General features: G+C 53.0%; 1 protein-coding gene across 1 annotated transcript in view; it reads right to left on the bottom strand.

Annotated features, from left to right (window-relative positions):
- The window catches only part of HS3ST4 (heparan sulfate-glucosamine 3-sulfotransferase 4), a 54,792-nt gene extending 42,063 nt beyond the window's left edge, over positions 1-12,729 (bottom strand). The window contains 10 exon segments of the mRNA XM_039560524.1: positions 12,007-12,083; positions 12,086-12,123; positions 12,126-12,158; positions 12,161-12,209; positions 12,211-12,258; positions 12,261-12,343; positions 12,346-12,466; positions 12,469-12,518; positions 12,521-12,599; positions 12,601-12,729. Coding sequence (XP_039416458.1) covers positions 12,007-12,083; positions 12,086-12,123; positions 12,126-12,158; positions 12,161-12,209; positions 12,211-12,258; positions 12,261-12,343; positions 12,346-12,466; positions 12,469-12,518; positions 12,521-12,599; positions 12,601-12,687 — 665 coding nt within the window. The 5' untranslated portion in view covers positions 12,688-12,729.
- Positions 12,730-13,444: the final 715 nt, after the last annotated feature.

Genomic DNA, 13,444 nt, shown 5'->3' with positions numbered 1-13,444 from the left:
TTCAGGAGGAAATGGGACCAAGACCCTCGACCAGCTTCAGCCCCTGCCGCTACGCACCAGCCACGCTGCTTCCACAGACCAATCTGCTGGTTTAATTGATGTTTCAGCTCAGATTGACTTGTGCCTCATCTAAGCCAAACAGGGGAGCAGTCCCTGCATTTCATTACCAACAGGTAATGCAAAGGCCGTGCAAAAACTGACCAGACCCAACAAGTCAAGCATGGTCAGGAGCACAGCACATCGAAAGCTGCGGTGACTCAGGTGCCAAAGTCCTACTGAAAGTCTCTGGGACCGGTCACATTTTCCTGGTGGCTCCGAATGTGGCTCTGTCAGTGCAGCTCCTGCGGCTCTGCACCAGCAATGCCCTTCATTAATTCCTAATGCTGCCCCAAGTACATCTCATGTCCTCCAGGGCTTGGCAGCCCCTGTGAGCTGGGGCACAGAGCACAGCTCCCTACCTTCCTTCCACATATAACAAGAAGCCAAATGAAATAACGAAAGAAACTCATTTTAATGCCACAGAGGGAATTGTTTTATTGCTAAAGCAGCAAATAGAACTAATTGAATCCACTGGAAAAAAAAAAAGGAGCAAAGGAATGAAAAGGGTAGGTGTGGAGCACAGACAAAAAGGGCGAGCTGGAGCCTGAATATTCATGGACCTAGAAACTGCAAATCCTTGAATGCAAAATATCTTCATAACTGATCATACTGCCAATGGCAATGCATGCACAGCTCGGAGACAGGCTTGGAATGTTTGCATTTGCAAGATTTTTTTTTTTTTAAGTAATATTATGGAACAAATTCTCTGGTTCATTAAGTTGCTTTGCACTGCCCGGGTAAAACAGACCATCCTGGGAGTGAGCACCAGGACTGGCACAGGTTCCCACAGGTGCTGAGCACAGGGCAGGTGGCAGCACATAGCCCTGGGATAGTTCTGGTGCCCCCAGGCAGTTGGGCAGGCGGCTGGCGGGGCTATGAAGGCAGCTCTGACCTCAGACCCTGCCATGGGCTGAGCGTGGTCCTGCATGGCTGGGCTGCTGAGCTGGGGCACTTCACCCCAAATCACCTCACCTTTCACATGCCACCAGCTACACCTGCCACAAGCTTTTAAACTCAGTTTTCAGTGAATTTTAATTTTCAGTGGCAACATATATATTAATGTGGGGGGTTACATTTTAATTAAGGCAGCACTCATGTTCTTCATTACAATACTAAGTCATCCAGCAAGGAACACCAAGAATATAAATCCTGTTAATGAAGAAGGAGATATGTATCCTGCACTCTATGCTCCAGCACAGAGGCACCAGTACAAGATGACTCTCATATGAAGTGCAAGGTGAGAAAGCTGGATTAGAAATGCAGTTTATACTCCCAAGGGCCATACAACGTTCACCTGGCACCACAGGTGCCAAAGGCACCCCAAAGGCACCCAAAACACCAGTCCTACCTCAATCTACTTTCCCCACCCCGAGAAAGAGCCCAAGGCACAACACAGCTGCCTGGGTGTGCTGGTGGGGCCATACAGTGCCCGGGTCCCTCCTGGATGCTGACAGCCACACGTGGGAGGGGAAGGGCTGCAGCTGAGACCCTCCCCAACAGCAGCAGCAGCGCTGCAGGATGAGGGTGTCTCCCCAGCCTCGGGGTAATTGGGGGCTCAGCTCTCCCCAGGCTCACTGGAAGACAGAGGCACAGGTGAAATCCACTTCTCTGTAGAGCCCCCCCTTCCTCCCTACACCAGCATCCCAAATCCTTACCCTCTGGGCACAGCAAAGAGCTTCAGGCTCACCTCTGCCTGCAACATACTCCAAGCATTAGAAAAAGTTAATAGGGGTCATGGGGGGAGCTGCACTGGGCAATGCCACACCAGAGCACCCCGGGGAAGGACCCTGAACCGGGCAGCAGGAGACGGACCTGCCACGGTGCCATGGGGCCCTCCCCCGCTCCCGCATCCATCACCCCGCTGACAGCCAGCAGCTCTGAACTTACACACTAATAAACAAGCTCCTTACACAGCCTGGCCGTGGGAAAGCACTTCTTCACCACTGCCTACTGCAAAAAAATGGCTGAGGAGTTCCTGATCAGGTTTTCCAAAGGAACCCATCTGCAGCAGAGATGTAGATCGCCTCCCACTGAGACAACCATATCCCAAGACAAGAGTGCTTCAGAGTATTATGTGGGAACAGAGCAATAATAAAACACCTTGCTGTAACTTTAGCAGCAGTGGCTCTAGCAGAAAAGCCTGTAATGATCTAATAACACATCTCCCTTGCTGCCACTCCAGCCTTGTGAAATCCAGGGTAGTTTGAGCCATAAATTCATCCCAGCTCTTCCTTTGTCATTAATTGTTAGGCTATTTGTACTACACATTTCACATACCAAATAGACTCCAATTTCATGGTGGGCTAGACTGCAGAAATGCTTCTTTTAATCTTTTTTAATTTTAAAGTGGTACCAAACTTTAATATTTTCTAATGGAGTGTATATTTTACTCACATCTAACAGTATCACTACAATTTAGGAGCAATAAAAGTCAAGCTCCCGTCTGTACAATAAGCTTGCAGCTCTATTTCCAAAGTTCAGTCAGTTAACCTAGGAGAGCAATAATTTCCCTACGATGAGTAACGATGCAGAATAATATTTAGTTAGAGGTAAACCCTTTTTGCATAGGAAATTGCATTATGATTTGCTGGGTCTATGAAGTTCTCAGCAAGATGCTTTAGTTTACCAATGAAATTGTAGCCTCAGGCATTTTTTCACAGTGCTTTGATTTTTTAGGGGGGGGTTCTAGATGATTTTGAGCTGAGTAAGGAGCCATTATCATTCCAGATCCTGGCATGTGCGGCAGACCCAGCAACAGAGCTCCTGCACCCTGTTCCCCACGTTGGCAGTGGAGGATGAGCAGCCCAAACAACAGCTGTCCCACCTCAGGGGCTGTGCCAGCCCTGGAGTCTGTGCCCCTCCACAGTGTGCCAGCCCCTTTGGGGTTTGCCCTGCCCGACCCAGCTCCTGGGGGGTCATGCACACAGGTACTTCAGCGATTGCAGCAGGTGCCAGGATGCCCTGGATTGTGCTCATTTGGCCAGATACCCATTTCTCTGGGGGACCCATTAACAAAGATCAAGAGCAGGAACACTGCTGAGTGCCCTCCCTTCACTGCTGGGTCCCAGGCATGTGTAACACCCTCTTTTCTGAGGTGCAGCTCAGCACCAGCACCACCCATGGCCCCAACATCCTCCCTCACGCTGCGAAATCACCATCCCAAACACATGGCCCAGCGCCCAGGAGCTCCTCTAGTTCATGCCTGACTGTGGATTTGCCTTTCTGTGCAAGGTGATCAGCTCATGTAGAGAAGGCAGAGCCCTTTTCTAGGGTACCCAGAGTCCTTTCCTGAGGTACCAGTGTCCCTCAGTGCACCCTTCTGCTCTGCGGACCCCAGTGCCACAGAGCACGGAGCAGAGGTGGTGATTGGTAATTTGGGAATTAAAAAGGTACAAATGAAGAGCCCCAAAATGAGCCTGAAGGTGCAAGCACTGACAGTGCAGGGGAGCAGCACTGTGGGATCGATTCTGGCGCTCCTGGGGGAACAGACCGAGGAGGGATGAACCAATAGCCAGTTAAAGACCTCCAGCAGCAATGACTTCAGGATCCATGCTCTGCCACCAGCATTTCTTGAGTCAGCACTTTGGATGGAAAACGCTCAGTTTGTTGTTGAACAAGCAGGACCAGAGCCAAGTAATTGACAGTTTGTCACACAGCACCTTCCACCCAGGACTGAGCTGGGAGGTGACCCCTTCCCACATCTCTGGGGCTCAGTGGTGGGCCCTGAATGGCAGGGGAGGGGAGTGGGGGGGGAAGCAGCTGAGCCTCCTGGGGCACAGAAGCACCTGGAAGAGCCTCAAAGCCTCTGGGGCTGGTGCACCCCCCATGTTGGTATCACACAGTTTGGGTGGGTTTGTCTCCCCCTTGGCTGGGTGGCAGCAGCTCCTGCTGCCAGCTGCGGAATCCAAGCATGGTTCAACACCCAGTCCTGATGCTAACGTTGGCTTCCCACGGGCGTGCTCACGGGCTCAGCTTAATTATATGAGTGCCCATCAAGAACAAATACAGAAAGGGCAGAGCTGAGGCTGAAATAAAGTTATTTGCAGATGTGGATGAACACCAATACTAAATACATCACTGTACCCATCTCAATGCAAAATGAAAGGAAATACACTAAAACAAAGGAGAACTGTGGATCTGGGCAACCACAGCAGTGCTGCTCTGCTCGAATCCAAAATCATTACTGCTAATAAAGGAGGGGGCCAAGTCCAGTCCAGCCTGGCTCTGAAGGGAATGGAAATCAGATTTTGGCTTGAAATGTGTTACAGCAATCTCTGTAATACAAAATAAAGTCTGGCAGATGGAGTTATTTTTATCCAAAGCTAGTTCTGTTTTGTAGGTCGGTGGCTATAACTGATGTCCCTTTGCTACTTCCTCTTCCCGCAGGTCCCCCTGCCTCAGTTTCTCCAGGCACTGACAAGATTGGAGCAGACAACTCCAGTGTATTTTGGGAGGATCCTACCTAGCTGTAAAAATCAATTGTGAATTTTGTATCCACCCCCAGCATTTGGCCTGTTTATACTGCCAAATATATTCTGTAAAGAAGTACTGTACTTCACAGGAGAGCTTGTCAAGGTAAATACCTTCATTTACATAAAATGTGACTAGCAATTGAAATGTTAAAGCCATAAAGAGCAAGTTTATGATCCATCCTTGATGCCTGGATGTATAATACGACAAGGGGGGAAATACTATGCCTTGCAACATTTACTAAATTAGTGTGTTGACACTGGGGAGGGAAATGGAAGACTTTGAAAAAAGAAGCTTGGAGGTTTTTTTTGAGGGGTGTTTTTTGGCTTTTTTCTTCTTCCTTTTCATAAATATGAATCCGTTCCCCAGCCTTCTACAGTCAGCTTTCAACACTCTCCTTCAGCTTGGAAACTGCAGCTACCTAACTAACAAACGGGGTGAGCAGTGTCCACGTGCCATCATGCGTGGAGCAGGGTCTGGGCAACAGCTTGGCCATGCACAGGGAGAGGAGCTGCTCTTGGCAGGGTCAGGGCCCAATCCTGCCCAGCCACTCCCCCCATACCCCTGACAGGCACTTTTGATCTAAACAGGAATTTCTCACTGTGATTGAAAAGCCTCTTACAGTCTGGAGTTTCCTTTAAAGTTTTTGAAATATAGGGGAAACCAATTTAAACCTTTTACAACCCTAAATAATACTTTTTAATAAGTGGATAAAAAGGCTAAAATGAACTGCTGCTCACATGCACAGGACAGTGAAATTACAATATCCACACTGGATGCTCTGGAAAGCTTGATTGTGCAGGTTCCTCACCTGGACTCCACACAAATGTTTCAGCCATTCATTCATGCTCATACCTTCACACCCTTTGCAATTCATCGAAACCACTTCAAGCAAAGATCATCTGAAAGAAATTACCTCTGTGTATCACACTCCGAGCAGTGAGAAATGTCCCACATGAACTGGCCCAGCCCCCAAAGCAATAAAATTTCTGCTGAAGTGCATGAAATAATGACTCAGAGAAAAGGAGTCCCCATGACAAGAAGAGGTAAAAGAAACCCATGAAAAGAAAAAGACTCTGACCTTTGTCGATACAAGGTGTCACAAATTCGTGTTGGAATTTTGACTTTGAAAATCTAAAGCCTTTGCCCATAACTTTCTTTGAGAAGCTGTTGGTCCTTCTCTGCCAGTCTGGGCTCTGCACAGAGCAGAGTGAGCCTTGTTGAGCCAGGGAGCAAGCACAGGTCAGGTGCCTCATTTAAACCAGAGAATGTGACCACCCAACACTTCCCCTTTTGCTTCTCCAAGGGGCTGTTTTTTCCCCAGGCCTATTCTCGAGTTTTCTGTAACTCTACGTGCATGAGCAGTACTGCACTCACAAAGAGAGCGAAGCTCACAAACTTTGACATCACAGATAACACTTAAACTGTTAGCAGCAAAGCACCAGAGTGTTTACAGAGTGGGTTATTGAGCAAAATCCTAGAGAAAGGATGTTGTTGAGACTACAGTGCAACAGTTCAATGATTTCAGGGCTGGCGACATATGCCAGTTTCCTACATGCTCCAAGGGATGTTCCAACAGTCACTGTAAGAGGCATCCCCAGCACTTGTGGCTGGTTGTGCTGAGCCCTGTGTCCGTAACCCTCCCAAGGGAGCTGTGTCACTGCTTCTGTTCACAGGCTCCCCACACACACCGTGATCAGAGTGGGAGCAGGGCAGAACCCCAGTCAGGCATGGTGGTGGGACGTGGCCCTGGTCACTCCCCTCCACCCTTCTGAGGGAATGGGGTCAGTCACTGCCCTGCCAAGGCGGAGTGGGGCCGGTGCCTGGGGGCTGCCAAGGGGCACAGAGAGCACCCTGCTGCCTCCCCCTCCTGCTCCCACCCTTCTCTCAGCACTTTGTGCCCACAGTCTACTACAAATACATTTCACATGGAGGCAGAAGCAGTGACAAGCCCTGTGGGAGCGGGTGCTCCGGAACCATCCTGCCAGTGTGTTGGCCCTGGCACTTCTCTCACCCTCTTTGCAGGAAGAGCCAGCGCAGCACATAGGGGCTGCAGGTGCTGAGAGCAGCTGCCATTCCCATGGCTACAACTGAGCAGCCTGTGGATAACCATCATCAGGTGATAAAACACCACAAATAGACACAATTCATTCCTTCATCCCATTCCTTGAGCTAAAACAGAGCAGAAAGGAGGGAGACAACTGCTGCCCAGGAAGGGTACAGGGTGGGTTCCCCTGGCCCAGCACACAAGGCAGGGGCAGAGCCAGGAGACTCCCAGCTCTGGCACACAGCAGATTCACTGCAGTAGCTCTGGGTGCAGAAGAAAATCCATGCCTACTGCTGGAGTGGCCTCTCATCAATCCCCAGATGGGTGAAACATGGGGGCCAACCAGAACAGAGCCTGACCCCTGCTTGCAGTCCCCAGCCCAGACCCAACCCAGGTGTCAGCAAAGTCCAGTACACTGGATCCACAGAGGAGAGAGGCAGCTGAGTCACTACATTTCAGCAAAAGCCAACTCACAGGAGTGCCCAGAAACAAAATCAATACACTTTCCCTAAGTTACCAAAAGTGCAGTGGGTACAACACTCTAGGAAGGCCTTTTGCAGAGAAACACAGCAGTTCCCAGGCTCTGCAGCAGTGCCTGTGGGGAGCAGCAGACCCCAATCCATCTGCCCATTGTAGGTGTTCCCACAGTGCTGTCAGCACAGGCTCTCAGTGCTGATGGAAAGGGTTTGATTTCCTGAATGCCCTGAGCCGATCAGAACAGCACAGGCATTACCCAACAACACAATTACAGCTCACAGCAAGGTACAGCTCACAGCAAGGTGACACTGTGTGGGATGAGGCTGAAACGGCCCCAAGCTATTGCTGCCCAACAGCTGTTAGGGGATGTTGAAGAAGAGTCCCCCCACACATCCCTGGACACAATTCCTGCCAGCAGCCATGGCAGCAAAAGCCAGGTACTCCAAGGTTGGGTCATCCCTGGGCATACAGGGATGGCCCCACTGCCCCAGCCTCCAGGTCAGCACAGGAAGGAAGGTGAGATGGCCCCATGGGGAGCAGAGCCCCCGGCAGCAATAACAACACACAACAGCTGCCTCCCCCATACAGACAAATTGAGGGTCCACAGGGATGTGACTGGGTGTGCCAGCTCCAGAGCCACAGCCAGCAGCCCCACGGAACCGCTGACTCGTGAGCGCATGTTTATCACTGAGAGAAGAGCTCCCTGTCATGGCATTATTCATTATTTGTATGAGGGCAGCAGCTCACCAAATAACATGCAGGCCTGACTGCTTGGGAGAGCACTCCAAAAAACCCAGACAGGTGGTGCAAATAGCATTAGACGTGCAAGCCATTCCACTGCCTGTCATGGTGACTGTTCCTGCAGCGGGACCACTCCACGCACACAGCTACACCCTGTCCAAGTGCTCAGCACTGCAGGCCCAGGGCAGAGAGGGGAATGTGATCTACTCACAGATACAGCTGCAGCCTCTCCATGAGGGTTCCACTGAGGAAGAAGCAAGGAGTAAAGCAATGTGCATGTACACACAGAATGTAACTCTTCCAATCAGTGAACCTTAAAACTCAATTTCAACTCACCACTATCAGGTGTTCTCTTTGTGTTATGGAAATCATATTCGTGTTAGAACTGCAAGTTTGTTTTCAAAATACTGTTACAAATCCCCAGTTTTTCTGCTAAAGGCAGGATGTCAAGACAGCCTTGAAAACGTAATGTGACAGAACTGAACCCCCTCACCATGCTGAGCCTGCAGGCAGTTGGGGATGGTGGTTGGGAGCACTGGGCTCTTCCACTCAGCTCAGAGAACCTCAAGGGTGCCCAACTGATGAGGTCTCCTGTGCTGGTCATTTGCACCAGCAGAAAGACACAAGTAAAGCCCCCCCATGCTGGTGCTCAGAGCTCCCACTCCCTTCACACAGCCACCTGTCCCCAGACCAGTCACCAGCAGCATCTGAGCATCCCAAGGCTTCTGCCCACCACCAACAGTGCTGGTGCATGGCAGCATGGCCACTGCGCAGTACCAAACAGGATCACCCCCCCCTTCTCCAGTCACACAAAGCCACTGGGACCACACCGACTCCAGGGCTCCCCTGCAGACCCCTGCCCAGCTCCCTGGGTTCTCTCCTCTCTGAGGCCAAACCACGGCCCCCAGCACCACAAGGGGACAAACCTGTCCAGGTGTTGGATATTGTGGGCAGTTTGCAGTTCCCATTATCCACAACATCCCTACACACTTGTGTGCCCTTGATCCACACCCGGGCAGGGAACTCAGGCATAACCCAAATGATGCGCCTGTCTGTGCTTATAATGAGCATTTGTGAATGTAATCTCCGTTCCCTGGCCTCAGAGGCCTCTCTGTCATTCTGCCATCCTTTTTGTGCTCTCAGTGCTTTTCCAAATGCAGGATAGCTCAGGGCAGAGCTCACAGCATGGGACATGCCCACTGAGGCATGAGCATCACACTGGAGAGAGCAAATGCCTGCAGTCCCACCTGGCCACGGGGGACATGCAGAGATCACTCTGTGCCTGGGCACATCAGAGAGCAGGGGGACACTTGGACACTGGATAAAACTCAGCGGCAGCTCCTGCAGGAAAGATGCCATATCCTGGGGAAGGAAGGAGCAAGTTAAAGACAACGACTTACAAAGGAACGGCAGAGGGAGATTGGATGCTGTTTAAGGAAAGCTGTACCATGGAACTTGTCCTTCAGACGGCCCAGCATTAGGATGGACAGAATCATAAACTGCAACCACACAAACAATTCTGGCAGCGTAACAGAAACTAACCAAAATTAATCTCAGTCCAGTTTGCACCAGTACATGTATGGGAAGACCTCTGTTTGCAACTGCCACATGAACTGAGCTAGTCAGACACAGCATACAAACCTTCGGCTTTCCCTACAGGTTACCAGGAAAAAACAGAGCAGACGGTGTGGAACTGCCATCCCGACATGACACCCTGCCCCCAGCAGCACAAAGCTGGCGTCCCCTGGCCCAGTGTTTGCAGCATCTCCAGTGGCTGGGAGAGATCCTGGACAGAGACCCAGAGCGTTCAAGGCTTTTCAATCTCAAGGCAGCACAGACACAGGCAATGCAGCATGGGGTACACACAGAGAAATGGCAATGCCCTGGTGCCATCTCCATTTCACAGGTGGAGAAGGTATTTCCCTTCCCTCCAGCTCTTCGAGGCTAGGAGATAATCTTGGGACTGAACAAGGAACCCTGAAGGTCTGCCATTCCCTTATTTCACTATGTAAGAAAAAACTTGACAACGTAAAAGCTCACAGTGTATAATGCAGAAGTCACCATAAGGAGAGGCTGGTAAAAACTTCAATAGTTGCTTCTTTGCTAAAAGAACATTGACATTTCTGTGGATAGGAAAAATCTCCAATTATTCTACCTGGGACACAGCTGTGAGCTGTCAGCCTCCCTGGTGCACTCAATCAGGTAATTTCAGAGAAGGTCAGGAAGAAACAGCTGCTGGGATGGACAGCGATCTTTCCCCATTCTGCTTTTGGTTTGTGTTTGCACGGCACTAAAAGCCAGTCCATGACGATAGCCTGGCACCAGAACAGCACCAGGGAAGTTGTGGCTGCTGCTGAGGCCAACAGCAGCGTCCTGCCCCTGCAAGGCTGAACACTCTTGGAAGGAGAGGGGGAGAAGCACGTGTTGGGGTTGGGCAGGTGTGAAGGTAACTGTAGGTCAGGCAGCCAGGGCTGCAATAGCAACAGAGCAGCAGAGTCATTTCTTTGTCCTGTGTCCAGAGCATCCATCCCACAGCCTGCTCTGCCCAGACCCTCACACACCAAGGGTGCCCCAACCTGTTCTTCTCCCACCTCTCCCCCCCGAGCAGCAGAGCTCCAGGGCTTGAAATGAGCTGCACACACCAGAAAGCTGCTGCAGGGATGGAAAATATCAAACTGTAATTCTGCAAATGAAAACCTGTGTGTGCCTCTTATTCCACGAGAGGAGTTACACCCACTCACTAGCCCTTTTCTAGTAGCTTGACTTTAAAGATGAAAAAGCAGCTACTCATCATACTCAGTGCTTGATCTTCTTCTGCCTGTTTTGAATAAAACCAAACTTTTTTTATACGCCACTTTCTACCATCTTCTAGCAAGTTTTCTAAACTTATTTTTCAAGGTAAGCCTTTCCTCCAGGAAAATTCAATACAACAAAATACTGTGTCTGAAATTATATCTATAAACACAATAACCATAGCCAGTCCTTTATTTCTTCCTCCCATCAGAGCGGCACACTGAAAACACTCTCAGGGACCACCTCACTTTCTCAGTGCTGAGGTCCACTTTCTTGAAATCCCTCCAGAAAATCCCACAGCATTTCACCAGAGCCAAGTGGATGCCACACCAAGTGTTACGAAGACTTTGCTTCCACAATCCCCACAGAAGACTGCCTGGAGTTTCTCACATTTAAATACCCCTGACACGAAGACCATGTACTTTATTTTAATAAAGAGTGACCAGATAATCCAGGCAGTAACTAACCTGCTGCCTCTTATTTTTAGCTTCATTTTCAGAGAAACTAAGCAGCTGCCATACTAACCACAACAAGAACTTCACCAGCTCAGCCACAGATCACTTCTTATCAAGAACCAGTACGGTTTGTCTTGAACAGTGAACTACAGAACTACTGAGAATTTTAAAGTTCTACTGATGTGCTGCATTCTGCTCAGAAATTTTTAAAGAGAAACACTGAGCCATCACAATCCATTGATTTGCTAAACCTGCCAAGACACTTAACACTTCCTTACTGCAGTCCAGTGTTTTCTAATAACCAGGACTTTTAACATAAAACTCCTTTAAAATGTTACCCACCATCAGACAACAGTATTTAGAGACTTCTTCACGAACAGAATTAGATCTTGTCAATGGAGAAAACTTCCTGACGTGGAACTTGTTGAATAAAGAGTAAACCTTATTTGTGAAGCAAAGCCTGTGCTCGCAGGAAGGTAGCATCCTTCAGCCCTAGCAGCACCTGGAATAACTTGCGATCTTGTTTATTTCAGTAATTATTAATTACCGACCTATTTAGGCGTATTTTACACCGAGTACAGCTGAACTGCTACGGTCTGCTCACACACTCTGACCAACCGAGAGGGATGTTATTACAGATTTCCTACTTTCCCACCAGAACACGGCGTTTTCAATCGCCACCGCTGCCAGGCGCGGCCCCCGGCGACCTCCCGCCTGCCCCGGCATCGCGGCTCGGCTCTCCGGCTCCGCACCCGCCGCGTCCCCGCGGAAGCACGCGGGATCCCGGAGCCCGCGCCTTCGCCCCGGGTCCCGCCGGGGGAACAGAGGACCCCCGGGACCACACAGGAGCTTCCCCCGCCCCGCACGGAAGCGCATTCCTCCTCCCCCCCGCCGCGGATCGCGCCCGCAGTCCCCCGCCCTCACCTGTACCACTCCAGCCCCTTCTCGTAGTTCCTGTCGAAGAAGTGGGGCTCGGTGCCCACGGCCCGCCACGTCGGGTGTGTGCCCGGATGGCCTCCAGCAGCGCCCGCGTCCCCCCTTCTTCACCCCGATGATGAGGGCTTGCGGCAGCCGCTCTCCCCGTAGTCCGGCGTGGTGCTGCCGCTGCCGCCGCGGCTGCCCGGGCTTGCCGGCCCGGCTCAGCTCCTCGTCCGTGGTGCTCGACTCCTGCGGGGTCCCCTCTCGAAGGCTCCGCTCTGCGCCGTGATCACCTCCCCGGGGGCCAGCTGCGTCCGCAGCCAGGTGCCCGCCGCGCCTTCCGGCTGCCGTTGGAGGCCCGCGGCGGAGCGGCTGAGGGGACCGGGGCGCCGGAGCTGCCCGGGCGCTGGCGGGGGAGCGCGGGGCCACCGTGACGGGGAGGCGGTGGGGGAACGCGGGGCCCCGGGAAGCCGCCGAGCCAGGGAGCGCGGCGGGGGAGCGCAGGGCGGCCGGACCGTGCCCCCATCAGGCTGTAGCCACAGGTAGGTGAGGCACAGGGAGAGGCTGCACATGCAGAGGAGCTTCCGCGCCGGCGGGCCCCTTAGAGCCGCGCCCGCCCGGCACCCCCCGGCTGGGCGGGGGGGACATGCTGCTCCCCGCTCCTTCGCCCCGGGCACCGGCGCACATGGTGTCAGCCGCCGCCCGGCCGCCCCAGCCGCATGGGGCGCGCTGCCCGCCCGCCCGCCGCCGCCGGGGGGGGGCCCGCATGGCACGGTCGGCCGCCGGCCCCCGCCGGGTACCGGGGCGCTTGGGCTCCGCGCGGCCGCGCTCCCGTGCCGCCGGCTCCGCACTGTTGCCGCCCGAGTTCCTGCCGCGAAACTTTGTGCCGGGTGGGAGGCGGGGAGCGCGTTCCCGGCGCGGGGAGGGCCCGGCCCGCCCCCGCCCCCGCCGCCGAGAGCGCGGGAGCGCGCCGGGCCGGGCGGCGGCGGCGGCACCGCGGGGCAGCGGCCGGGCAGCACCGCGGACAGCGGCGGGAGGCGGCGCGGGAGCCCGGAGACCCCCGGCCCGGGCAGGCCCGGCTGCCGCAGTCCCGCTGGCCAACCCGGCTCGCCGGGGACAGCCCTCCGCTGCCCCACACCCCGCCTGCCCCACCTGCTGCCCAGACCCACCCTCCGTGCCACATCCACCCGTGTCAGCACCCACGGCACAGGGAGGACGCAGGGCCTCAGAAACAGGGGCAGTGCCAGCTGTAGGCTACAAATCCTCCTCCTTTTCCCCTGCAAAAATCACTGCGCCACAGCTCCTTGGCCCCTTGTTCTGGCCTTCTCCCCTCCACCTCCCCCAAGGTCTATTCTGTCCCCAGCCCATGGCTCCTGTCCAGAGCCTCCAGCTGCTAAGAGACAGGTCCTCTGGGACAGCCCCATGCAGCAGGGCCCAGGTCCCT

Source organism: Corvus cornix, chromosome 14, assembly GCF_000738735.6.
Source record: "Corvus cornix cornix isolate S_Up_H32 chromosome 14, ASM73873v5, whole genome shotgun sequence".
Lineage (NCBI taxonomy): Eukaryota > Metazoa > Chordata > Aves > Passeriformes > Corvidae > Corvus > Corvus cornix.
Note: the sequence above shows the minus strand (reverse complement) of the source record. Positions and strands in the feature narration are given on the sequence as shown.